Source organism: Corella eumyota, chromosome 2, assembly GCF_963082875.1.
Source record: "Corella eumyota chromosome 2, kaCorEumy4.1, whole genome shotgun sequence".
NCBI lineage: Eukaryota > Metazoa > Chordata > Ascidiacea > Phlebobranchia > Corellidae > Corella > Corella eumyota.
Genome location: NC_137491.1, coordinates 9,314,897 through 9,341,700, shown reverse-complemented (window position 1 = coordinate 9,341,700; position 26,804 = coordinate 9,314,897). Strand labels below are relative to the sequence as shown.

The window sequence follows — 26,804 nt, the reverse complement described above, 5'->3', positions numbered from 1 at the left end:
GAACACCTTTGGTAAATTTCGTATTTTAAAGTAAAAGAACAAAATTTACTAACACGTTGTCGTTAGTGTAGGTTATACTTCCAAAAGATGTAGTAATGCATATGTAATTATAAAGCAAGGTTGCAAGAAGGATAGTCGATTTACAATTGCCGTATATATTTATGTAACAAAAACGAATGTGGTTTAAAATAAGATAAGTAGATTGCCAAATGTTCTAATCATATAAGAGAGTCAAATTTCTTGTTCTGTTTTGGAAATAGTAACCAATCTCTGATCGATCATTTTAAAAATATGCTCAAGTTAAGACAAAGCTGCATCGACCGAATACAAGTGTTACATCTTAAGAGATGCTATTTAAAGATAAAAAATCTATTGAAATTCAGTTAGCAGATATTAGAACATAAAACTAAAGTAAGTTTAGTTACATATATATAACTAAGAAAAGATTTGATTGTACTGGATATCTATAGGGGGGTGTTATTGATTTAATTTGCAAAGATGACCATTTATAGTCTAATTAGGATATAGTTATTGTATTTTTAGACAGTTTTTTACATAATTAGGCTCATTTTATCGATTTATTTAATAATCTAGTAAAAGTGCAGATCCAACGTTATTTCTAGAAATGACCACAAAAGAGTATCATGTATATAACAGTAAATAATGGAAAATGCTACATTTGGGTTTAGCTGGACGTGTTAATGAGTTTTTGTAATTAATTTATGATATTAAACATGGATTTGGATATGTATACATGTGCTCAATATATTGATTCACCAAGATGGATTTATATACTCAAATCAGCGATTGCCGTTATTATTATTGCAGGTTTTCATTTACATTATTAAAAATATTTATATTTTTTTTTTAGTAAATACTTAGTGATTTAATACAAATTTCCAAGAAACATGCTTAAGGTTCCACCGTTCTTTAGTAAAGCGAATGCAATACTACTTTTAATGAAACCACAAAATAATAAGCTGGGTTGTAAACAGACTTTATCTGAAATATAAAAATGAACAAAGATTACATTAGTAACACTATGATAAGACACGATATTTGGCATTTTTCGGTCGATAACATCAAATGATCTGAAAGTAATTTGCCGTAAAACTGATTTATTAAATTATATAAAACGAGTATGTAAAAGGTGGTTTCAAGAGTAAGGCGGTTAGACCACATCTGTTTGAATGTTAATCATTTATCTTTAGAAAATATAATCCTTATGATGGCTATTCTTCAAAATTGGAGAACCCTGACAAGACAACATAATCTGTATCGTTACCTTATGTCGCTTGTAGCTGCAGATTTATTAAACGGGCTTATTCTTCTTTTCCATGCATTATTTTGGCTCGTTAATATGCTGCTTGTTGGGGGGTAAATTAAATAAAAAAGAAAAAAAATTAATGTTTAAATATGAACAAAAAAATTGCATTTACATTTTTGAGCATGTCGTCTTGAATTAACTTTAGGGTGAAGTTTACCGGCGAGTCGTTCCAAGAAGTTATGCGTAATCTAATTGCCGGCGTTCTCATCGGAAGTTTATTCGCGTCGTTGGCAAGTGCGGCATTACTTAATCTGGCAAGTTTTGTTTTTAAATGTACAAAATTTCAGCCATATTGTATAAATTGTATTTATTGTGACTAATTCTTTGTAGTTGTTTATCTTCAAGCAATGTAATTTTACTATTTCTTATCGATTGATTTTATTTGACTTACAGGTATAATTTGGTTTTAACTTTGCATATATACAATTTCCAACCAATATTAAAAATAAAAGGGTTATATAAAATAAATATTTATTATCATATACAGCACTTTTTAAATAATTATTACTGTTATTTATTTTAATAATTTCACTTTTCAGGTTTTAAGGGTGACTTCAACAAGAGCCTTAGCAAGAGCAGCAGCTATAAACCTACATTCAACGAGTTGTAGCGGGATATCTTGGGTTCGAAGCCCGCGGATAACCTGGGGTTTGATCTGCGTGATTTGGGTCATAGCGATGGCACTGGTTTTATTTCCGTTGCACTATCACTGTCATATGGATTTAACACAATGCGTTTTACAGAAAAAGTATCACAACTTAACAGATTCTCCTATCTTTGCTGTATACGATGAAAGGGGTTTAAGAGATAGGCTAGGTGATATATTTATTTCTTTAGGGTAGTTTAAATATATATGCACGGAACTGCACGTACCTTTTGTAATTTCTCGTGACATTTGTCATTGACGTCAGAGATCTGGGCCTTATTGATTACCTCTTGTAATGTTTTCACGTAGGGCTTAAGTTACAAGTCAATCAAAAAATAAATAATCCAAAAATAAACTCAAATTAAAAATCCGATAATTTTGATATTTGTTTTGCCAGTATTTCATCCAAGCTTGCTACACGCCTAGTAATAAAATGATTTAATTGTTTTTTTTATAGTTGAACCAGAATCCTACGATTGCTCTATATTAAGAACCCCAATGCGACGAATTTATTTGTTGGTTTTAACCGCTCTCTTATCTTTGGTTTGGTTTATTATGTTTCTATGTAACATAATTACTACTTGCATTAAAATTCAAGTCCAAAAAGTAAGGAAAATATAATTAGTTTTCTACCCTATTTTAATTCTTATGTATAAAAAATATCTTGTTCTTATTAAATTTAGGTGTTTGATTAGAATAATATCTAAAAAAAATTTTCACATTTGTTTAAATAAATTTTATTGTAATCGATACACAACAAATGCACAAGAAAAGTGTGGTTCAAAATCAAATAAATTATTGATTAGTTTTTACAAAACATAAACTACGTTTACGTGCAATTTAGAAATGTCCGGAAAAGAACAGCTTAAATTTATTTGATTTTTTTTTAATTTTATTATATTTACTTCTTTTGTTCAAAACTATATTATAAGAAGTGGAAAATATAGAACGTTATTTGGGGGATTTGATTCTGTAAATGTACCTAAATTCGTGATTAAATAATTCGTAATGGAATTATTTTTCGTTTGAAAAAAAAATTAATGATTAACAGCCAAAATTAACCTAATGGCCTTAAAATTTTTTGGAAAACTTTTAGAATTTTTTTATTGATTTGTTTTTATTTATTTATTTCTGACAGTAATAAGCTTGATTGCTTAACTATTACATAGAAAAACTTTTATTATTCTTAAGATTTTATTGATTTTGTAAGTATCCTCCGATTGCAATCTATCATTAAAAACGTCAGAAGTAGAAATAAAGCTAAGTATATAAAATAAATCGAATTTTAATCATCATTTAATTAATTTATTTAGAATCCAATCGGCAGAAAAGAAGGATTAAAGTTAAGTCACAGACTGGGAATAACGCGAGATTCTTCTTCGTTTTTTGCCTGTATTATTACACTCAACATGACAATTTCAACATTGCCATATATTATATTTAGTTTTATCACAGACGGCGGTAAGTTATGTCACTCAGTACAATGTTTGTTGTAAGCTTTGTCTATATATGATTGAAAAAAATAATGATTTTGGCGTATTAGGAATATATAAATAAATTTCTGTAATGTAGTTCATTTATACAGGCGATGAGAATTCACGAATTTATTACGCTAAACAACTTGGTGGTATCGCAGTTGATGTAGTCGAACTAACTCTATATTTTTCCAGTCTTGTTAACCCAATAATTTACACGGCTATGCTCAGCCACCTCCGCAGCGACGTCTCGCGGATATTGGAAAGAAAAAGGTCAAGACGTTCAGAAGGTTTGTAATAATTCTAACGTTACTTAGGTTTTAGAAGCAAATAAAATTTGAATTATAAAAATTTTAACTTTGTAAAGTTAATTCTTGTTTTATCTTGTCTGTTTTTTCAGTTTTGCCGCGTCAACAAAGGAGAACACCAAGAGAGATTAAGTACAGATCTTCAATAGGATAACTTGTGAATAAAATTTACTTTGCTTACACAGGAATATAAATTAAAAAAACAATTACTAAGAAAGTGACTAAAAAGCTGTTCAAATAAAAAAGTGAAAATAAAAATGTATGACTTAAATACTCTTACTTGTTTCTTTTAATAGGTTTTTTGTTTGTTTTTTTTTTTTAAATAAATATGTAAAAAACACTGATCTAAATTATAAAACAGATTAAAAAAATGTTGTTATTTATTTTAATAAATGTATTTTTTAAATAAATATACAGATCTTTGCAGAATAAAATATTTTTGTTTTCTATTTTAATTTTAATAAAAAGTTTTTACTTAACTAAAATTATCTAATAAAAGTGTCTACCTTACAAAATAAATATAAATATACGCATGTGTTTCAGTTTAGTATGCTTTAATACAGAAGCATGTAGCATGTAGGTGTAATGGCAGTGTATATTTACATATACAACTTTACTTATATAACAAAACAGGAGTAATTAAGTCAGCATGCAAATGACATTGGTCTAGTGGAATGGTTAATTATATGATAAATATAAACGTGGTTAGTCGACAAAATTTTATTCTTTTTAACTGCCTGACTGCAGACGAAATAAGCTTTTAGCTGTTTAGTACTGAGTACTGGTGTGAATATTACTTTAATGTATGTCGGTCGTTTGTTATTAAGTCAGGCAGCTGCTTTGGTTAAGTCTTTCAGTCTGTAGTGCCAGTAAGCCACTGCCATTGGCAGACTAACATAATAAATTATGGTATTATATTATAATAGGGTTTAATTTATTTAAATATTTTTGTTACTTTTTTAGATAGGTATTGATTTTAGCAAACAAGTAGATAGATAATTTTTTTAAATTGTAGCTTTGTTTAATATGGCTTCAATTGACTCCGATAACGAACCTGAAAGTATTTTGGACAACTTAAACAAGTAAAAAGTTATTTTAAAATTCACTTCCTTATATTATATCAATAGTAAATTGTGGTTGTGGTTTTGCAAATTAGCAAAAAACGCTTAAATTATTATTAAACATATTAGATGTCAAGTATAGTAATATAACAAACTTATGTATCTTTGGACCTTATAAACATATAGGCTATAACCATAAATTTGTAAATTATTTTTTAAATAAAAAACTTTTTTAATATATATCTTAATAAATATTTCCACTGTGAATTATAATTTGTTAGTCTGTAGGCCTTGTTTTTTATTTTTAATTATTTGATTAGGACACGTCAGTTATGGAGTTCCAAAGCAGACTTGGGTTCTTTGGATTACCTTATTCCTAAATCACCAGTTTCAAAAAATCAAACAAGCAAGGAAGTGCCGCATAATGATGTGCCACCATCTGACATAATACGCTCAGACGACCAGGTATATTTAATTTCTATATATTTAAAAAATTGAAAAAAAATTATTATTTAAAAAAAAATTTTCAAATATATATAATTTTTATAATTTTTTGTTATTGGTTAAAATATTTTTAAATTTTTTTAACCAAATGAAGTTAATGTATTTCAGTTCTAAATTGGCATGCAAAATCAATTTCCAATTATTTTTGTTATTGTTTTAAATTGCCATCGCAATATAACAGTCCATTATACACTATCGCTTTGGGGCGTTTTACTAGTAATAATCTGCAATCAATTACAACTACTCGCCAATAACGGTCGACCGATTTTACTGATCGATTATCATTATGCGCTATTAAATCAATACACAAGTAAATTAACTTTTAACGGCGGCTGTTTATTGTATGTTGTATAGTTAGTTATTAAAACAGCAATTGATCGGTTCGATTTTTATATTGCGATTAATTTCGTAATTTCGCTACGATATTTTGCGTAGTTTATTGGAAATTAATACATTAATAAAGTACACATAAAAGTCAATAATGAACTTTTAAAAATATTAATGTAGTTGGTAATTAGGTATTTTTTTTAAAAGGTTTGTTTTTAACTTGTATATTACTCGCCAATATCTATAAAATAGAATTGCAGTTAATGCGAATCTACCGTTTTCCGTTGTAAAAATTTAAACTTTATATATCAAAATCTGGATTTTTATTTTGTGTTTCTTTAACGTTAAATAAAATTGCATGCGTTAAAAAATTAAAAGCATTTTATCTCTGATTTTTTTATCATACTTTATTATCTTATGCCCACGGCTACGTATTTTGCTTGTTTTTTTTTAACACAAATATCTTATGTGGTTTTGTAGGCCTTGTTAAAAGCCTAAATTAAAGTAAGTGTGATATGAAGTAATTGGTATGGAATTTTAACAAGCCAAATTAAAATTTGGTCTTTGAATTATTAGCTTCGATATTAGGCGATATTAGAAAAAAAAGAAAAAATAAAAAATAAAAAGTTTTTTATGAACGCACCTTATTATTTTCTTTAAACATGTAATTTTCGCCAAAACTTTTTGCATTTTTGCGCACATACTGATTTACGGTACTTACAATACTCAAATTATGGGATACACAATGATATAATTGTTCAATAGCGAAAGATAAACAACATTCACGAAACGAAATAATATTTTCACAATACAGACAACGATATAATGTTTAATTGTTTCCTTATTGCTTTAAACGGATAAATTAAACTTTTGTAAAGCATTGTGTTTAAATAAAATATTTTAATTCGTATTTTAAAATTTAAATTTATTTAAAAAAACGAAAATTCTGTTAAATTTTTAATTTATGAGATTTTTTGTACGAAAATAAGAAATCCCTGTACGAAAAAATTGATATATGAATATTTTCAAAAATGTTCAAAACTTGTGAATGAATTTTTTATAATATTATGGAAGCAATATTTTCAAGCACCTTGACATACCCAGTAGTTATTCAACTGTGAAATGACGTCACGGTCAAAAACATGTTCATTATATTCTTACCGGCTCGAAAACAGGCCGATCGAAAACTACGCAAAAATTCCTTACATAAAATAATAAAAAATAGATTTAAAAAACCTCTTTTAAAATAGTGATAAAAAACGGCATGCTAATTTTTTTGTATGTATAAAAACCCCGTATTAGTTTTAACTGCTGTTTCTTAGTAAGATTATAAGTATAACAACTGTATTACTAACGTTAAAGCGCTTATTGTATATTACTGATTCGGAATTTTTAAATCCCCGTGGATATTATATTTGAACTAGGAAATATATGAAGGAATTTTATATCGTTTATTTAAAGTGAATCCCTTAAAGCAAATAACGCGATATCGTAAACGCCCTATAATAAATCAACGCTAAATATCCACGTAAAGTTCAATTATCTAATAAAAAATATTACTTTTAAACTGCAATTAAAATATGGACTATTTTTCTATTATGTAAAAACAATTAAATTTCGAGGTTTAAATGTAAAAATAGTGTATGATGTCATTTTAGATAGACTTCACTTTCAGACCATGTTTAAGTGTGTATGACGTCACTTAAGGGACGCGTGACGTCATTTTTAATTGTTCTGTTTTGACAGACATGGACTTTTACCAATTTTATATTAATTTTTATATTTCATTAATTATACAGTCTATGTATGCTTTTTAAGTGAACGCAGACTGCTTACATTTTATTAGTGTTTCCAGCGGCCAAGTTTTACATGAAATATTTCAGTTCTCACGTTTTTGCCACCCTATTAAGTTACGTCATGCTAGTTAAAACTTGTGTAAGGGCCCTTACGCTATTTTAGTAAATTTAATTATTTACAGGATTAAGTAATGTGCACTGTTGTGTTTTGCATTGTGTTTCTCTTTTTAAATGAAACCTGTAATACGCTTACTAAAAATTAACTGTAATTCGGAACAATTCTTTAAAATGAAATTTATCCAATTTCGTTTGCTAACCATAATAAATCAATAAAAAAAATATTTTTTTTAGCCAATTTTACTTCATGGCAGGGTTGTTATTTTTTATATAAAATTATTAGTTTTATTTATTGTTTAATGTATTATTGGGTAAAAACAATAAATATAAGGCATTTTTATTGGTATAATTGTTTAACACAAATTATAAGCAACACATATTCCAATAACATATTTTACACCTAATTAAAAAAATATGTGATAATGATGCTTTGCTAAAAAAATGTTATAGTGCAGTTTGCTTTTATACGAAATGTGTTTGTTTAATGCTTATTTGTCAACGTCATTTTTGTTTGACTTGTTTTCTGTTTGTTAGATAAACAAATGTTATTATGCAGCACAGTGTGACTAAATTTGGAGCTATTTAATTTTACCTAATTTTTGAGTTTATTTTTCTATTCAGTATAGCCCAAAAACTTTAACATTTCATTCTTGTCTTATTTTTACACATTTCCTTTTAAAGGTGGCAAAATTTAATTCAATATTCATTAAGAATGGGAAGTTACAAGTCTTTAATTTTAAATGCATTCAATATTTTAATAAAAAAAGACTAAAATTTGAAAAAAATTATTTTTTAAGGTTGTTGAGGATTATGAACTTCCGAGCATAAAGTCAATGAAGTCCCAATGGGAAACCCCCAATTCCACTACACCCCCATCCCCAGCACAAAGAGCCCCGGCAGTGACCCGCGCACAAACAGAAACTAAACCGACTAATGGTGTCGCACCTGGTATTTTTTAACTTTATAAAATATAAAAAAATATTATTAAACAAATGAAAAAACAAAAAAAAGAAACTAAAATAATAATTACTATCACATTGGTTTATTTTTACCTAAGTGTCCATTACTTAGGATGTTTTTATATTTTCTTAAATAATTACTAATTTAATAATATTCACTTTCTTTTAATCTGGTTTTGTGTTATTGTACTTAGCAAAAATAAATGTCAATTTTTTTTTTGCTTTAAATTTAGGAAAAAATAACTGTACATGGTATGATGGTACCCTGAGACCTATTTTCACAGTTTTAAAATGGCAAAATTTATAAGCATTAATGTCTTATTTGTTTTTAGTTGTTGTAAATCGTGAAGAAATAGAAGAAGAAGAATATTCAGTTGAACTTGGAGCTTTAAAAGAAAAATTTGAGTCAGCTGCAAAGGTTAGTTTGCTAATAAAGTTTAAAAAATTTTGTTAAAAAATAAAATTCAGGATGTTAATAAAAAAGTGCTAATAAGCTAAATAATATTTAAAGGCAATGCAAAAATTATTAAGTTTTTTTTGAGATTTAAAAAAGGAATTCTAATATAGTTTTGCAAGTCTATTGCTTTTTTTATATTAACATACAACTTGTGATTTAAATGTTATGGCATACATATTTTTGCTTGTCTTAAAAATAGTCTGAATTTAAAAGGAAGTTAATTCAAATTGTCATGCTCACGACACTGGTATAAGATGACTTCCCAACATCAATATTTTCTCAATCAATCAGTTTAATTAGAATATAGATCACTGTATTTTAAATTTGCTAATTAGGTGTCAAAAACAGATACTTAATTTTTTTTTAATTTGACAGATTTTTTTAGTTAGACAGATTCTTTTTTTTATTTAAACCTTATTTGATTTAAGGTAAAATTTAATTAGAAAATCATAAAAGCTTGCACTAATTAATCAAATACTATATTAATACAAATTTTAAAAAAAAATTCGGTACAGAGGGGTTTTAAAGTTTTTCTATTAAGTTTTAACAACTCTTTTTACAACTAATATCATTTACAAGTGCAAATTAATAAAAAAAAAGAACATATAAAACTTTGTAACTTAACTTTAAATAAACTTTTGTTAACTTGCACTTGGATTAGCTTTTTGAGATGAATAATCGTGATAACATAATGCGCCGGGTTTTTATTCGTGGAAACAAATTGCGACGCTTGCGAGCGAGATTTGAGAACACGAAAGTCTCAACACATTATGTATTTTTGGTGAGATGACACAGCATCTTAAGTGTGTTTGCTTCATTTAAAATTGATGTTGTTTTTGTATTTGAGTAAATCATAGTTAAAAAACAATAGCATAGTTTCTTGAAGATTAAGACATTAACTGTACAAATATGCTGAGAATTTAATAAACATATTTTTTGGTATTTTAAATTTAACATGATTTTTGTCAATTCTTTTAAAATTTTGCTATGTCACTGTTCATATTGTTGTTATTTTAAAAGTTCATTAAGGCGTGCAAATAGTTTCTGTTTTGTAAACATCAGTGTATATACTGTGCAAGCATTTTTGTTGTAAAATAGTTTAGCTTTTAGAGTATCTTTGTGTATCATATTTAAAATTATGTATTACATTTAAAGTGGTATTACATATTGCTTAAAATCAAAAAAATTAAAAATATTTAATTTTTGTTTTATTTAGTCGACCAATTACCAGCGGCCAAAATCACCAAAATCACCAATTTCTAAATCCTCAATAAAAGAACATGTTAATAAGTAAGTGTAACATGTAAAAATGTTTTATATTCTTCAAATTAATAAAAAAATTCTAATTTCCTAAAATGTAAGAACAAAATTTATTTTTTATTTAAATAATATCTAAACAATATAAATTTCGATTCAAACTTAATTAACTTTCCACTCTGAAATTTAATATTCAGTTTTAAAATTAAGAAAATGATGAAACTATGTTGTCATCAATATTTCAGTATTTTTCAATTATTTTTTTTTGCAAAGTAGACTTTATACCAAGGTTATGTTGAATTTGTTTATGCATTAATCATTAAAGCATTAATTTTTAATAGCTAACCACTTAATAATTCTACACACATGTGATAATACAATTTAACATTTAAGTAGCAATTCTAACCACTCAACTTTATTAAAAAAAATTTAATTTGAAAATATGTGAAGTGGGATTTTATAGTAAACTAAAATGTATTTATTGTTGTAATTATGTGGTGATATTTTTATTTTTTTTAAATATAATTTTTTTTAACTTTTTTTAAAAATTTATTTTTTTTTTAAGATTTTTATAATAATTTTTAACCTACTGTTTATGCATGTTGCTTACACTAACAATTTAGCATGTAAAAGCATGATGTTTTCTAACAAATTTTTTTAGAGTACGTTTTAACAAACAGACTAACGGAGACTATCCAGTGAGGAAAACCGGCAAAAAAATAAGGTTTAAAAAATATAAATTGTAATGTAATATTTTTTATTTGACTTTTTGACATAAAAAAGTTATTGCAATTGTTAAAGCCAATGCATTTAAGTAAACAAACCTTTAAAAAATAGTTGTCATGAAAAAATGAACTTTCGTTATGGCATTAGAACCAAAACTGCTTTAATATATCACATAATATATTATAATATATTTTTAAAATTTGGTGTCTTAATTTTACTCAAAGCATGCTTTAAAGTTGCACTAATTTAAGTATCATTAACACGCATGTGTATTAACTTTGTGCACCAAAACTAACAATTAGCAACAAGGGGTTTAATTATAATTTGGTGGTGGTATTAGAAGTACTAATTTGTCCATTACTATTATGACACTTTAGTAATTCCACTTTAAACCTGTTATTTACACATTACATATATATATATACTAAGACAATTGCAAATATGGGCACGGTGCTGTTTATTTGGTTTTCTGTAGTGCCACTCTCTTTGTTAAGTTAACCATTAACTTTAACTGTTCTAGTGTAATGTCATAATGTCACCGGTAAAATTTAAGCATTCATATTTGGTTTGGTGTGTTACCTTATTATGATATTACCTTTATGATTTTGTGGTTCTTTTATTAACCATATATGGTTATTCTGTCAAGCCATATATGGTATTAGTGGTTTTTATTTATTTACTTATAGTGTTTTTCTAAGGGTTGATTCAAGGGTAATAACTATAAAAGTTTTGAACAAGTTGATTAAATTTTCTTATTATTTTAGTCCTTTAGCTGCCATTACCTTATCTTGATTTTTTTTAATAGATTTCAGGATGAACAGGAACGCAAAAAACATCCCGACACAACCGAACATAAACCTGTAGAGATATCGACATTATCTGTTGACTTATCCTCGATTAAATCCCAGTTTGAAAAAAATAAAGATGAACACTTGGTGTCACCAGCAACCAATCAACAAGCAAGAAAAGTAAAGCAAGAGTAAGTCAAAAAAATTGTCAAATAATTTTGAACATTGTTAAAATTCAGGCAACATTCAAATACATTATCTTTCAAGTTGAAATTCTTTGCTGACATATCTGAGTGTTTTTAAGTGCAAGTGGTTACTATTGATAACCCACAAAATGACTAATAGAGTAATAAACTGTCAATATAATGTATCTTTTCTATAATATTTCAAACTGCTCTGATAGCTCAAATTCAAGTTGGTGATATTAAAATGATTTTATATTTAGGCTGTAATGGATGCCTAAAATTTCTAAAAGAAAACCCTTTTTAAAAAAATTTCTAAAAAATATATATAACATTTATAAATATTTTTTTTTTTTGTAAAAAATATAACATTTATAAAATTTTTTGTAGATTACAAACTTCTACTCAAGGAGCATCTGGAGAATCTTCGGTAAGTCCGGAGGTTGTGCGTCCTGGTCAAATGGAAGAAGAAGAACATTTTAGTGTGGAACTTAAAGAATTAAAGAAGAAGTTTGAATCTAATTCCAATAATTCAACTCCACGAAGATCGAGTTTTGGAGCTAAACAGGTTAAAACTTTTCTTAAAAAAATAATTTTTTAAATTTGGGAGAAAAAATTTATCAAGTAAACAATCGTAATCGAACCAAAAACCTCTGATTTAAAAAAAATAATAATTTTTTATGAATTTTTTTTCTTTTATATATTACAAAATTGCACGAATTTTTTATCATATTTTTACAACATGTCAACGTATTTATTCACTCTAGTAATTGACCCTATACGCGTTTTAAATAGCTTCGTAGTATTGTCCTATTATGACACAACAATAGGGTGTCTGACATCAAACAAGCCCTCTTATTGTTTCAAGTTAATAAAGGCATTGTGCCGATGACCTTTCGCAACGGGGTTGTATACTAAACTGTAACAAATAAATAAGCGTCATTTTATTTGTGTTTTAAAGGCGGCTAAACCGGTACAAGTGACTACGCCGATCAAGGAAAGGAAATTTAGTGAAATTAGTAACGAGTCTCAAGGTTAGTAAGGAAATATTATTTGAAAGTTTGTTTTTACAGTAAAATAGGCTTTTTCTTTATTTTTTTGGATAAGTTTTGTGTTTAAAAATGACGCCCACTAAAATGAAGATATATTTATCTCATCGGTCTAAATTGGAATTATATTTCACCTTGGATTCGAACTTAAGTAAGTTTTGATCACACCCGAGAAAACAATAATATTATAATCAATTTGCAGGGGAATCTATACATAGTGTTACTTGACTTATGCTTAAAATTATACTGAAATATATGTTTTACTAATTGTATTTTTAATTTATTTTATAAACGTACATACTATAATATATGCACAAACAAAACTATCATGATGGTAATTTGCTAATTGATTTTGAGGTTTATTTAACTACTGTCAATTTTTAAAATAAAACATCTTAAATTGTATATTTTTTTTCACAGATACTCCTAGAGTTGAAACAATCAAATCATCAGAACCGTTGTACGACCAAATGACTGGCGAAGAATCAGTTAAAGATAAATTACAACGGTAAGCTTTGGCGTTTTAAACTTTTGGCTTATTGTCAAATCCCTTTTTGTAAATTTTTAATTAAAAATAATGTTGTGTCAAATTTAAATATGCCAACGTTTTTATTTTTTTAATGTTTTAGATTTAAGGAAATGTCAAATAAAAATGAGCAGAAAGTTGCCGTACAAAGAACCGTATCTCAAAAAGTAAGTTGAAAAATATTTAATTCGAAATTTGGCATTCTAGTTATAGAACATGGGTAATAAGATTATTAACTAGACTGACACAATTTAGTTATTTTTTTGTGTCAGTTTGAATAAATTTTTACCAATTAAAACCCAATCTTAGTACAAGTCAGAAAACGCGACATTTATGCGGTTTATCATATTAGCCCGTTAGTTGGCGCTGCAGAGTAAAATTCATATCTGTTTATTTTTTATATAAACTTAAATATTTAGTGTGCAATCTTGTTTATTGTAGTTAGAAATTTCAATAAAAAAATTAAAGCAATGTATTTTGCAGACAGTGCACCATAAAAAAATTATGAATTATTTAAAGTATTACGTTTTATAAGTTTACCAATAGTTAACATTTTTGTCAAATAATAATTTGCAATAGTAGCATATATTTATAGAATTTTTAGATTTTTAAATAGTTAAAAATTTGATTTAATTTAAAGTTAGTTAAATACATAACATAATCCATAAGCGTAACATCATGTTTTACTTGCTAGTAACATAATCCCCTTAGTTATCTTTCCCACCAAAAACCAACATTTTTTAATCTCGCGGGACCTTGAATCAATTTATTTTTTGATAATAATAAAAATGACGTCATTTTTAGGCGCGTTCGTGCATATGACCTTATATGAGAAAACGCGGTGTATAAGAGGTTTTTTATTAGACCCTTTTCTCCTTTATTACAATGTCTCAAGTGAACACTTGACTGTATAGATAACGATTTTATAACTCGTATTCTATATGAGTAATAACGAGTGAATGTGTTAGTAATATGTAATAAATTTAATTATTTCATTAAAAATTGGCGCACACGACCGAAAAAAGATACAGTTTTAAAATATTTTAGTTTATATTTATTTTGTCATAGAATGTAAAATTATAAACAGATTATCAAAAAAGATTTTTATAATTTTGAATATTTTTATTCGTTTGTTGTTTATTTTATTGCTCAGCAGCCTCAATGACATTAACCTTATTAAGCATATAATCAATTTCCTGGTAATTTGATGATTTAGTCGGTTATTAAAATTCAATTATAATCAGTGTCACATATTAGAAAACAGTCATCAGTTTAGCTACATAAAAAATCAAAACAAAGAGGTTAGTAATTTGTTGAACAAATACATGCAGCGTAAATGCAGTAAGTTGTATGGTCGACTTTTGCCTAGTTCAACGGTTAAAATAACTTAAATTTAAAAAAGAAAATTTTCGGCAGTTAGGTCTGGGTAATTTGAAGAGCTTATATATAAACATAGGTATTATTATTTAGACTATTGACTAAACATAGAAATACAGTAGTAATGGCAAATCAGCAAATTGGCTAAACAGTACTCAAAAGATTAGAACTTATGTTTGAATTCAACACATCAATTAAAAACCGAATTAAAATAAAAATATTAAAGTAGAATCAGCAATATTTGCTAGAGGAACACAGTAAGGCTGTGTCGGTGTAAAATTTGACATCAGGTTTTGTTGTTTTCACTTTGACGAGCTTGTCCAGGAAGGAAGTAGCTCTTACACATGTTTATTGCTGCGCTTAAAGGACGTGAGAAACCTACAAGGACATTTCACTCCTTCTGTATTTTTTTTTATTTTGCAAATGTGATTTTGCAAGTTCAGGCGTTTGTTTCATTCTAGAAATGCAGAAATTGCAAAAAATATTAAATTTTTTGATTAAAATTACTTTTAAAACCAGTTAAAATAGAATAAACACCTAAGTAAAGTATTTAACAAACTGTAGCAATAAGTATTTCATAGTAACTTTAAAACTATAGTCCAGTACAATAAGGATATTTTGTTTAACCGTCGTAAAAATTCTTACTCTCCCTTCATAGATGTTAAAATTAAAATGTTAAGTAAACGTCGTTTTCCGTTTTGAGAAGGTTGGTAGATAAAAACTGACAGATCACCTTTTGTTTGCTTAGATTTACAGCAATAAACCAACAAATCAAAACTTAATAATTAACTTACCAAGTTCTTAAATTGTTAAGTTATAAATCTTGAGCTGATAAAAATAATGTTTGATTTAGTGATTTTGATTTTGATTTTATTTTAAAGAAAACTAAAAACTTCGCTAAATTTACAGCAATATTTTATTTCTTTCATTGGCAAAATTCACTAAATTTGGCATTTAAATCGGTTTTCTTTTTGTAGCATTTGTTTTAAATTATGTTGACCCGTTTAGGCTGTATATTTAGAAATGTAAAAAGCGCACAATTAGTAAAAGGCGTGTGGAAATGAAACAGATTGTTTATTGATTAAATCCTTTTTAAAACAAAATCCGACTCATGCATAATTGAAAGCCGTTAAAATGTCACTTGTTTAGTCTAGGCCCCTTGTCGCATTTTGCGGCATCTAAACATCCTTTCAATTCTGTATTGGGAATTCATTTATTGTACGTCTCGCCTTGTCTGCCAACAAAAAAACACTCGGTTACTCATGCAAGCAAATCGTCGAAAATTGGTCGATATAACTGCCAAAAAGAGAGTGTTCGGAAAAGTGTTTTTAAAATAGTCTACAAAAACAGTTATAAGGCGAATTTCACACTCTATAAGACTGGGTCTTTAGTATCAAATTATGGCAAACTTATTAACGTAAATGGTAACTCAATAAGCAAGGTGTAATAAAATAAATATAAATTTAATTTGCAAGAAAAGCAAATTTGTATATAAGTTTGTGTATTGAATTGTGTAGGACTGAAACTTTGTTGATTAGTTGTAGCCTACAAGTAAAAGGAAGGATATTTGCAATTGTGTAATTTCCTCAATAAGTTAATTGAAATGACCCACTAGCTGACTAGCAAATACCAAAAGTATTAGCATTTGCATGAGCTTTTTATTGAAATAGTTTTAAAAGTAGCACAACAAAAAATATTTTACCTAATATCGCCATTGTACAATCTAAAAATAGACGCAACTGTTTTTTTGAGCTGGTCTTTAACATTTGAACTTTGTTTAAACAACCAGCACTTTAGCTCTAAGGTTGTTGACACTGCGCTATCATGTATGTATGGTATGTATTGAAGAAGGTAGGGCGTGGCTATACTTTATAAGCAACCTGCTGGCACTCGCTTGTCAGTTATTATCAAGTGTTTATTTTGATATCTTTGCAAAGCAAGCACCTTACTTAGTGAGGTTCTAATTTTTAGTTCCAATTAGTAATGTTCTATTTGAGTTATTGTAATTCTTTAGAAAAGGGCATAAGAACTCTAACCCTCTAAGATTTTGCAAAGCAGCACACTGCTATCAAACATTAAATTGCCAATACCACATAGAAATGTCGAAGGCTATTTAAATTCATTTAAGGTTGCACTATTGTTTTTTAAATACAGCGAATTTCCGTTTTGGTTTTGCTGACATTACTGCATTTGCACAGCTTATTATTACAGTAAATAGGAATTAACAGTAAGCACAATATTGATCTTTAAAGTAAAATGTAATAAAAGCGCGTTAAAATATCGCATTTTGCCTTTAGTTTAAATGTTATGTTCGTGTTTTGTTGCGGTAACACATATTAGTTTGAAAAATACGCATTTTAGGCATGATTTGGCATATTAGTCAGCCATCAAATTTGCACCAGCTTTTAAATATTTTACCGCTGCGTGGTATAACGTGTTATCCTGTCTCTTATGACGTCATAGCGTTATTCATCATTAGTGTATTGGTTGGTTATGTTTTTGCATTACGTTAAGCTAGTTTTGGGTGTTTGTTGACAATTTGTTGTCATGTAATTTTTGCGAAATATATGTGTATAATGTCAGCGAGTTATTAGCTGGTCAATAGACGCTTTTTTGGAATTTAGGTATTTTACTTAATTAGTAGTTTCATAGATAATTCGTATTTAACTTTTTATATTTTAAATCTAATATCAAGACTGTTGTTTAAGAATGTCAAGTTTACTAAACTAGTTAGCTTAGTTTTCTCTGTGGTTTGTTTAAATTCTTTTATTGGTTTGTCCTAGATTTAATGCAAGTAACTAGGCCGCATTGATCGACTAGTTTAACAACTCTACTTGACCATGGTTTGATAATAAAGAGAAATTCTGTAAAATTTGTATCTGGTTTCGCAGTATTTAGCAAGTTTATCAAAGTTTAGAGTGTTTATTAGGCCCTAAACACGTACTACATCTTAAAATCTGCGTTGGTATTGCAATAAATTGGTTTTTTATTGTTTTATTGGTACTTAACTAGCGTTTTTAATAATGTTTTTGTAATCTATCAGTTCCAAAATGGTACACCTACACGAATGCCCTTTTTAGCAAAACAAAGTACTTCGTAAAGTTTAAATTGTTGTAAAAAGGCTACATTATAGAAAGTTAGTTTAAAGTCAGGTTGACAAGCTTATAAAGTATGTTAGAAACGTGTTGTAATAGTAAGGGTTGTTTAGCCAACGTGATTTTCAATTTGAAATCTTGTATTTAGTTTAAAAACCACATTTTTCTTAAAACAGACGTGGTGACCTCCTTAGCATCGATTTTATTGACGTATTTTTTATACTTGACAGTGATTTATCTGTTTTAAAACCTGTTTTCCTTTTAAATTTATTAGAAGGTTAAACTTTTATTAGGGGTTTATTTAACATCGACTAATAAGACTTTTGGTTTTGTTTTGTAAGTTTTAATTTATTGTGTCCAAAAGTGAAAACGATCTGTACGATTAACTAATTTTTCTAAGAAATTGGTACACTTTTAGTTTTATAAACTATATAGGTACAGAGCATTTTCTTAAAAAAATTTATAGATCGTTATTTTTTAAAAAGCGCTTGACTGCCGTTCTAAACAATATTATAAACAAACTTCGCGTCATACCGAGAACGTTACTTCACGCCAAGATGACGTCACAGTCAACCTGCTAAAAAATGAGCAGACGAGTTTAAATAATTAATAGGTTTTCCAGTTTTTGTCGCTTGGCTGTTTTAAAACGCTAAAACAAATTGAAAAGGTGGGAAATTTATGATTTAAAAAAATGTGAGTGCCAGACTGTGAATCACTTGCCGCAAAAAATAACATTTTTGTCGTTTTGAAAAGGTCAATTTGTATATTGTGACTGTTTTGAAATGCTGATTTAAATTTAAACTTCTTAATTAGTAAAAAAACAAACTTTTTAATTTTATTTTTGGGTTTTTTTACACACAAACGGTTATAAAATTTATAAAACTGCAATATACAAAAAAAACATGTCTGAAAATAACTTCTTGTTTTATGAAAAGTTAAAAGTTCAAAAATTCGTGAAAGTGTAAATTAAATAGTTATGTAACTGGTATTTATAAATTATTAGGCATCTTAAATACAATTTTTTTAATTAAAAGACAAAAAGAATACTTGTAAATTTTTTTTAAACGTTTTTGTTGATAAATTATTCAATGGTTTATGGCTCTTGCCTAAACAAAACCCATTGTCCAGTTTTGCTACAATTTAACTTGGTAATAACTTTGACATGTTAAAACTGATACCACGTGGTTAAAATTAATATACAGTTATTGTTTTTTTATATGAATTATTTTTATAAGAAGATTATTTATAATGGGAAGCATAGTATCAAAAGTAAGTTGTTGTTTGATGTTAACTAAGAAGTGTTGTATTAGATTTTTAGTACATGCAAAAAGTTAAGTTGAAATTAAAAAGTAGTGGATTACATTTTAAATTTAGTAATTTTCAAATTGTTTAAAAATGGATAAAAAAGGCTTATTGTCAAGTGTTTTATTTTATTTTAATAATAAAGTCCAAGTGGTTGCTCTTAAATAAAAAAAAATAATTAAAAAATTGCTGTTTTAATTGCGTTTTAAATAGTTATATATTGCGATAAAGGTTGTAAATAATGTATGTTGTTTATACCAATATTGTATTAGCTATTTTCCATAAATAACGTATATACATTTTTTGTTTAATATTGTGTTAGAGTTATCAAACTGCCTGTTTTTTTACTAGGTTTATATATATTTAATAAATTAAAATTAACAAAGCAATTATTAGTAAAATGCATTTTTCGATTTTTTTGTAAATTTTGTTTACGCGCAGATTACACACAAAATTTTTAAACTTACTACGTGATATGTGGAATCAATTCCGAAAGAAACACTTTCTTTCCGGTCACGTGATCGCTCATGCTGCGTGACGTCACAAAAAAGGCGTTGCTCAGAGAAAAGTTTCTGTTTAAAAGTCGCTACAAAGAATTGTAGCGGCTACAAGTAAAATAAAAGAAAATTAGTCAGAATATTCGAAACCAGACTAGACAGTTTTAAATTTCAAATTTTCTGCGGGATTTTTAACTCTTGTGGGAATTAAATATGCGTCGATTCGTTACTTTTTATAATAAACGATTTTCGACAGTTTAAAGGCGGATTTAAATGCTTTATTATCGTGTTTGTAATTGCTTCGGGCAAATATAACATCTGACTACCGTTTGGTTCTGTAAGAAACGAATTAGTCGTAGGCGGATTTGCTTGTAAAACATATTAGTTTCGCTGCACAGCCGTGTTTTAAAATAGATAGTTAAATATGTTTTCAATATCAGTCTTACATTCTGTTTCTATATAGGTCATTAACCTATTTAACCTTGTATTTACAGTGTATATCATGTTCATAATATAAGTAAAAAAGGGACAAGAACATGAAATAGATTTAGCAACGGTCTAATCTTTTTTGTTTTTAGTTGTATTGCCTAAAGGCTAGGTTTGTGTGTATAAGTATGCTAATTACTAGTTTCTAGTCGTAGACGTCACGTGTTAATACAAGTGGGCATTTAAGGTTATGGAAGGCTTACATTTTAGGCTTATTTGGTTGTGAGGAGAAATGTATAGGTTGTGTACGTGAGGTTAAAATTGCTTGGATCTTATTAAGCTGCTTTGCCCTAAAATCCTCTTATATTAGTGTAGATAAAATTGAATTTAAAATAGACAGTCAATATGTAATATGAGTGCTTAGGTTATCAACAACAGACAGATTGGTATAAGAAAAAAACTCTTATATTTGTTCTTACAAGTCTTATGTGTAGAGTTACTAATTGCATTTATTACAACTGAGCTAAAAATTGATTCTAACTAGTTAAAAAATTTACCTTTAGAAAATAGCGAGCACTTCTGTTGTGCATAGCGAGGACGTTACCCCTGTTGAAACTTCGGAACCAGATATCGTACGTTCAGACCCTGCTGGCACCCCTATAACCCCTGATTACGTACCCAGCATCGACCTTCAACAAACGAAAGCACTTTTCGGAGGATCTAAATCGATAAAAAGGTCAAGTCTTAAAAGATCGCTATCATCTTCAAGCAAAGGCGGCGATTCGAGCACTCAATCCCCGCCGAGAACTGGTCGTAGTCCTGCACCGTCAAGCCACTCACGTAACAGTTCAAGCCATCGTAGTACCGCTTCGTCAAGGTCACCCGACAGCGTTAAAACACCACGTAGCCGAACCACGAGCGCCCGAAGTTCGAATCCAGCCGACGACGTTAGTATCCATACGCAAGACGACGACATGTCGGAAATAGTGCGCCCACCACCGGCCGGAACAAAAGAAACTGCAGATTATGTACCATCAGTGAAAGTGAGCTCCATGAAAAGCATGTGGGAGTCGCCCACGCAGGACAGCGGCTCCCCGACATCTGCTGCTCCCCCGCGGAGGACTTTAAAGAAGGATTGGTCAAACGGTAATGACGAAGAAGAAGGTGCTTTTAAGTTTTTTTTATTTTAAAAAATCGTTTTTAAGTTTGTTTACATCTGCAAAAAGTTGTTTACGCATTGTTATTGTTCGAACAACACTGTTTTATTTGACACGTAATAATGGCCTAGTCAATAACTCTTGACCAACCTTTAAATTATGTCACTTTGCCAATTGTAAAGGTTAACTGCGTTTTTGATAAGTCTTTTATTTTATGACGTCATCCAAAAATAAAAACGATTAAAAACGCGTTACAACCTTTTGCAGATTTAATCATTTTGCATGTTTAAAATTAGCCGGGGGATTATATTATTAGCGGTTTCATTTTTATTATTTTTTATTTTATTTTGAACCTGTTTTCGCGAAGTTAATTTTTACAGTTTAATTTTTGAACAGCTAACACACTAACATTTTTATCTATATAGTTGATTTTTTGTTTTATTTTTACCAGTTTACATTTAACATAGGGTTAATAAATTTACCCAATGACTTATTTATAATTTTAACATTTTTTAAACCCTAAAATATAATGCAAAAAAAGATTACGTTAAGGCAATGTATGTTAAGCGTAATACATTAAGAACCTATAAAGTACAATGGTAAGGTACTAACGTTTTAATATATATATGCAGTCCCTGTTACTACCCTGGACGGAGGGAGCGAGTCAACCCGAAAGGTTGTCACGGAGGGCAGTTTCGAGGATAGGGGAGGTAGGTGTTGTATTTACCCACAATGCAATGCCAATCGTAGTCGTCAATTTAGGCCGTTTTTGAAATGTAGTTGTCGAATCAGTTGGCTTCGGCTGGTGATTGAGCTTTTTTGATTGCGTTTGAAATTTATTAGATAAATGCTGTCAATATTCTAATAAATTTGGGGTTAATAAAGGTTAATTTTAAAGCTTGTCTAACTATTTACTGCACAGAATAACAGTTAAGTTTGAAATACGAAAATTTATTTTATGTTTTTCTGTGCGGTATGAAGTTAGGCTTGCTTGCAGAGCGTTTTAGGTAAATATTTTCGGCTGTATTTTACAGAAATGACAATAATCCAAATTTTTATTGGTTTAACCATGCTCTAATAGCATTTTATAATTATTTACCATGCCAAACCAATTACTTACTAATTAACTAATATGTCCAATACAATTTTCAATTTGTGCTTCAGAATTAATATTTGTAACCGCTTTGTTAACAATGTTATTGTGGTACTTAGCAAAATAACAAAAAATTTGCTCCTTGTTAATTTGCAAATATGTAATTCAATTACGACCAGAGTAATTTGAACAATTTCAGTCAATTGGTTGTCTACTTGAACTGTAAGCTTTTGACTAACAGCTCATAAAAATCTTTTTTTGCTCAAGTTTTGCTAACTTTTGTTTATATTCTAGGTGTAGTGCGCCCCCACACGGCCGGCACAAAAGAGCTTCCCGCTTATAATTTGGAGTCAAACTTTTTGAAGTCACGAGCTGCCATGTTTTCAGGAAATAATAAAGATGAATACAAACCAAGAAACAAGATTCAAACCAACAAGACAACAACTGCTGTAAGTATCCTTTAAAACTTACAACACTGTCCATTTGAATAGTATTTGTACCATAATACCCATACTAAACGTTTGTTTATGTGATGTGTGATAACATTTTATATAGACTTTCATTTTTATTACAGGAGGTAGTAAATAGTGCAGAAAATCAAGAAGAAGAATCTTATACTATTAACTTGAAAGGAACCAAACAATTATTTGAATCTGGTGGCCCAGTTACCCCAAAAGAGTAAGGAATTGTTTTTTTTATATTCTACGGCAAGCTTATTGAAGAACATGTTGTTTATACTTTATTTTTTTAGGCCAGAACGCAAGAAAACTGAGATTCGTGAAACACCAACTGGCGAAGTTGTACGCCCACCACCAGCTGGCACTAGAGAGGAATCTGATATTGTTCCTGCCGCTGATCTTCAGTAAGTTTTATTTTTAAGTTAACACTCCGCTTCTAACGTTAATTTAAAAAGAAAAAAAATTTTTAATTTAATCACGCAATAAATGTAATTTGGTCCGTAAATTAAATTTTTTTTTTGAAAAATTTTTTGCTGCTTTTAATAAATTGCTATTTTTTTTTAGATCTGCGAAGAAAATGTTTGATGGAACAAAAGACGAGGAAAAACCTGCAGAAGGGGCGGGGCCTAAACAGATGATTGACATCAAGCAAGAAGCCAACCAAGCCATGGAACGAGATCGGGAAATCGTCACAGAAAAGGTTTGACATTTTCAAAATAGCTTTTTTTATAAAACTGTGCAAAAATTGGCTTTTTCTCGCTTTGTTAGTTTAATAAATTTTTACTACTTTACAATACCTAAGGTCTAGAGTTTGGTTTTCACTTTTGGCGTTTTTGCTTTTTTTAGGTTTTATAAAAAATTCATTGTTGTAAATTTTAAATGTTAAATATAATCTAGCAACAAGTACAAGAGCCAGCAGCTGTTGAATCCGACTCAGACAGTGAGGGAGAATATGTTTTAGAACAAAAACAAAAGGAACCAGAACCAGTTCCCGAGCTAGTCCAAGAACCCGAACCCGAACCAGTGGTAAGAGAAAAATTTAAAAAATTTAAAACTTAAAAAATTACTTTTATTAATTATTTACCATTTTTGCTTACTAGGCTGAGCAATATAAAGAAGAGGAGGTTAAACAAGAAGAAGAACAAGAAGAGGAGCAGGCAGCTGCTGTTACTCCAGTTCGTGTTGCAATCCCGGACGAACCAGAACAACAAGGTATGTATCTACTAATCACATTTTATAAAATAATGGAGGGTAAAAATTTTCAACTTGTAATTTATTTTTATTATACTAAATTAAAATCTTTTTTTAGAACAATACCAAAACGAGGAAAAACAAGCCGAAGAAGAGGTAAAATATTAAAAATAAGGATAAATAATTTTATTTATTATTATTATAAATGTTATCAACAATTTTTTTTAAATATTTGCAGCCCCAAGAACCCGAGGAACCAGTTACTAATGACGTCACGGAACCCGCACAGGATGACTACGTCACCCAACAAACCGAGGAACCAGCACAAGTTGATGACGACACTGCCCCACAGGAAAATAATTACGCTGCGAACGATGACGAAGTGCCACAACAGACCAAGGACGACTCAATGCAAGAAAACAACGTCGACAACGCCGCGCCCCACGACGATGACGTCACTAACAATGATGGCGTCACTTACGAGCAAGAAACCGCAACAACGCAGGACGTTGTCGGTGACGAGCCTGCCCCCTTAAAAAGTCAGGCCCCCGCGGAAAACGGGATCGCTCAAGGTGAGAATATTTTTGATTTTTTTGAGCCCCAAGTTACCCTCAACCAACAGCAACCCCCAAACGACCCATTTCTTGACCTTAGCACAGACCCTACTATTAATTCGCCCCCGAATGATATTTTCACTCAAAAAATCCAATCTAACCCCTCTAAAACTCCATCCTATGAAACCCATACAGATGGTGATTTACTTAATGGTTTTACTGAGATAGATACTCAACCCAGTAATGGGGTAAATAACGGCGACCCCTTTGACATATTTGGGGCTCAGCAGAGTGACCCAAAACCCAAAGCTGTAGTTGACCCCTTTGATATTTTTGCGGCCCCAGTTGCAACTGAAAATGTGAGCAAAGAGCCAAAAGATCCTTTCGATTTATTTTCCTAATTAATTTAAAGTTTTAAATTTTTCATATATTTACTACTTCCGTACTCTAGCAATCTACATTAATTAATTTTAATTAAAAGGAATTTCATCATTAAATTTGCTTTAAATTACTTAAAATAATAATTTATTGGGCTCAAATCATTTTAATATATCGTAAATTTTTAATTTTTTACTTACTTAATTATCATTTTTTCGATGTATATCTGCAGATGAAGCGCCCGCCTACTTAGAGTAGGTTCTTTGAAAATTGCGAAAAATATAAATACATAAAAATATTACACATCGTTTCATGACGTGGCGCACGTGTTTCGACATCAATATGTGTGAGTATAACTTGCATGCGACACCGCTATACACTTATGGTTTGAATTTAACCTTTTAAAACTAACGACAAACTGGTGAAAATGAAATTATTATAGGCATGCGGTTTTTTACCCATTTAAATTTTTTGTTTATGTTTAAATGCATGGTTTTTTAATCTAAACGACGAAACGTATCTTTTACAAACATTTTGGACTAACAAAATTTTTGGTTTTATAAATTTTTTTTTTTAACGTTTCAAAAAATAAGTGTTTACAAGTACAGTGTTTTAAAGCGTTTCTGCCATTTCTGCATGCGCGAATTTTATTTTTTCCTTTTTTTTGACAACCTTTAAGTTTGCATGTACGTTATTTCAAATAAACACAATTTTTTTTTAAAACTAAGTCAAACTTTCACTGCATGATAAAAAAAACAACCTTAGCGACTTGGAAAATTTATATCGTTTTTAGCGGGGCAAAAAAGAATAAATTTTTCTTGACACGTGGTGTATTGTATTTTAAATAAAATAAATTAATTTGTATAAGAGATTTCTGTATACTATTATGCTGCAAATTTTTGTCATTCCATTTTCAAAAAAGCACTGACGAATGTGTATATCGCTACCCTATTATACTCTAGAAATAAATCCGAAAAAATTAAAATTAAGATTTAAAAAAAAAAGTTTTATTATATTTATCAATGTTATCCATTTGTTGTTTTTTTGTAAAGTCTATTATTTCATAATTACTATAATTATGCTGCAAATGTTGTGTTTTTTTAATCAAAATGTTAATATGTACACCCTATATGTTTATTATTGTTCTGCTACCAATATTAGCAACTAATTTTTGCCGAATTTTTATTTTGAAAAAGTGGAATATTTGATTTTACATTTTTCTTTCGACTTTGAAAAACCCGTCGTAATTTTTGGGATTTGCTGTCTTATAAAACTTGCAAGTTATCTGACAATTAATAATAAATTGGTAATTCACGACATTGTTTGCGCTTACTATAACCCATTTTATAGATAGTCATTTTTGGTGTTTTCCAACACTATGTGTAAAAGTTTCGAAAAATATTAATAATGATAATAATTTTCGTTATCGTTGTTTGCTTCTGTATTTTATTTTTATTAAAATATTAGTAATAATTCGCAGCTATGTGATGTCAATTTCTGAATAAATATGATTCCAAATACAATTTGCGTAATGTCTTGTAACTTACGTGTACCGAGTGATTATTTTACCAAAAACGAAATTTTACTAAAATTGAGGTCGGCTATTTATTAGAAATTGCAGGACATTTTAAAGGAACGGTGAGAATAAAAAAAATCCTAATGTCGTTGAATTGGTGTTTTCGGGCTTATAGTTTTTTGGTAACATAACAGTATACCATTTTTATGACTTATACTAAAATTAAACTGTTTCAGCTTTTTTAGTACTATAAAA

General features: G+C 28.8%; 3 protein-coding genes across 9 annotated transcripts in view; 2 read left to right on the top strand and 1 right to left on the bottom strand.

Annotated features, from left to right (window-relative positions):
* LOC145742331 (uncharacterized) overlaps positions 1-26,804 on the bottom strand; it is a 120,191-nt gene that overhangs the window by 34,175 nt on the left and 59,212 nt on the right. The window lies entirely within an intron of this gene.
* LOC145743998 (uncharacterized) lies at positions 735-3,910 on the top strand. Its single transcript, XM_082562087.1, has 8 exons — positions 735-828; positions 1,212-1,377; positions 1,473-1,581; positions 1,867-2,125; positions 2,440-2,579; positions 3,287-3,434; positions 3,559-3,738; positions 3,849-3,910. The coding sequence occupies exons 1-8, from the start codon at positions 735-737 to the stop codon at positions 3,908-3,910; spliced, it is 1,158 nt and encodes a 385-aa protein (XP_082418213.1).
* Positions 4,718-26,556, top strand: LOC145743496 (uncharacterized). Of its 7 annotated transcripts, none has more exons than XM_082561470.1 (22): positions 4,718-4,838; positions 5,138-5,282; positions 8,359-8,509; positions 8,853-8,938; positions 10,194-10,267; positions 10,896-10,958; positions 11,766-11,939; positions 12,321-12,498; positions 12,892-12,964; positions 13,400-13,487; positions 13,609-13,672; positions 20,766-21,348; positions 21,992-22,069; positions 22,747-22,901; positions 23,027-23,130; positions 23,204-23,314; positions 23,475-23,610; positions 23,808-23,936; positions 24,011-24,122; positions 24,220-24,257; positions 24,340-24,673; positions 25,266-26,556. In XM_082561470.1, the coding sequence occupies exons 1-22, from the start codon at positions 4,783-4,785 to the stop codon at positions 25,289-25,291; spliced, it is 2,958 nt and encodes a 985-aa protein (XP_082417596.1). In that variant the 5' UTR covers positions 4,718-4,782; the 3' UTR covers positions 25,292-26,556. The 7 variants fall into 7 exon arrangements, with proteins under 7 accessions (XP_082417596.1, XP_082417595.1, XP_082417597.1 ...); XM_082561469.1 differs by having other exon boundaries at positions 20,766-21,366; XM_082561471.1 differs by lacking the exon at positions 10,896-10,958 and having other exon boundaries at positions 20,766-21,366.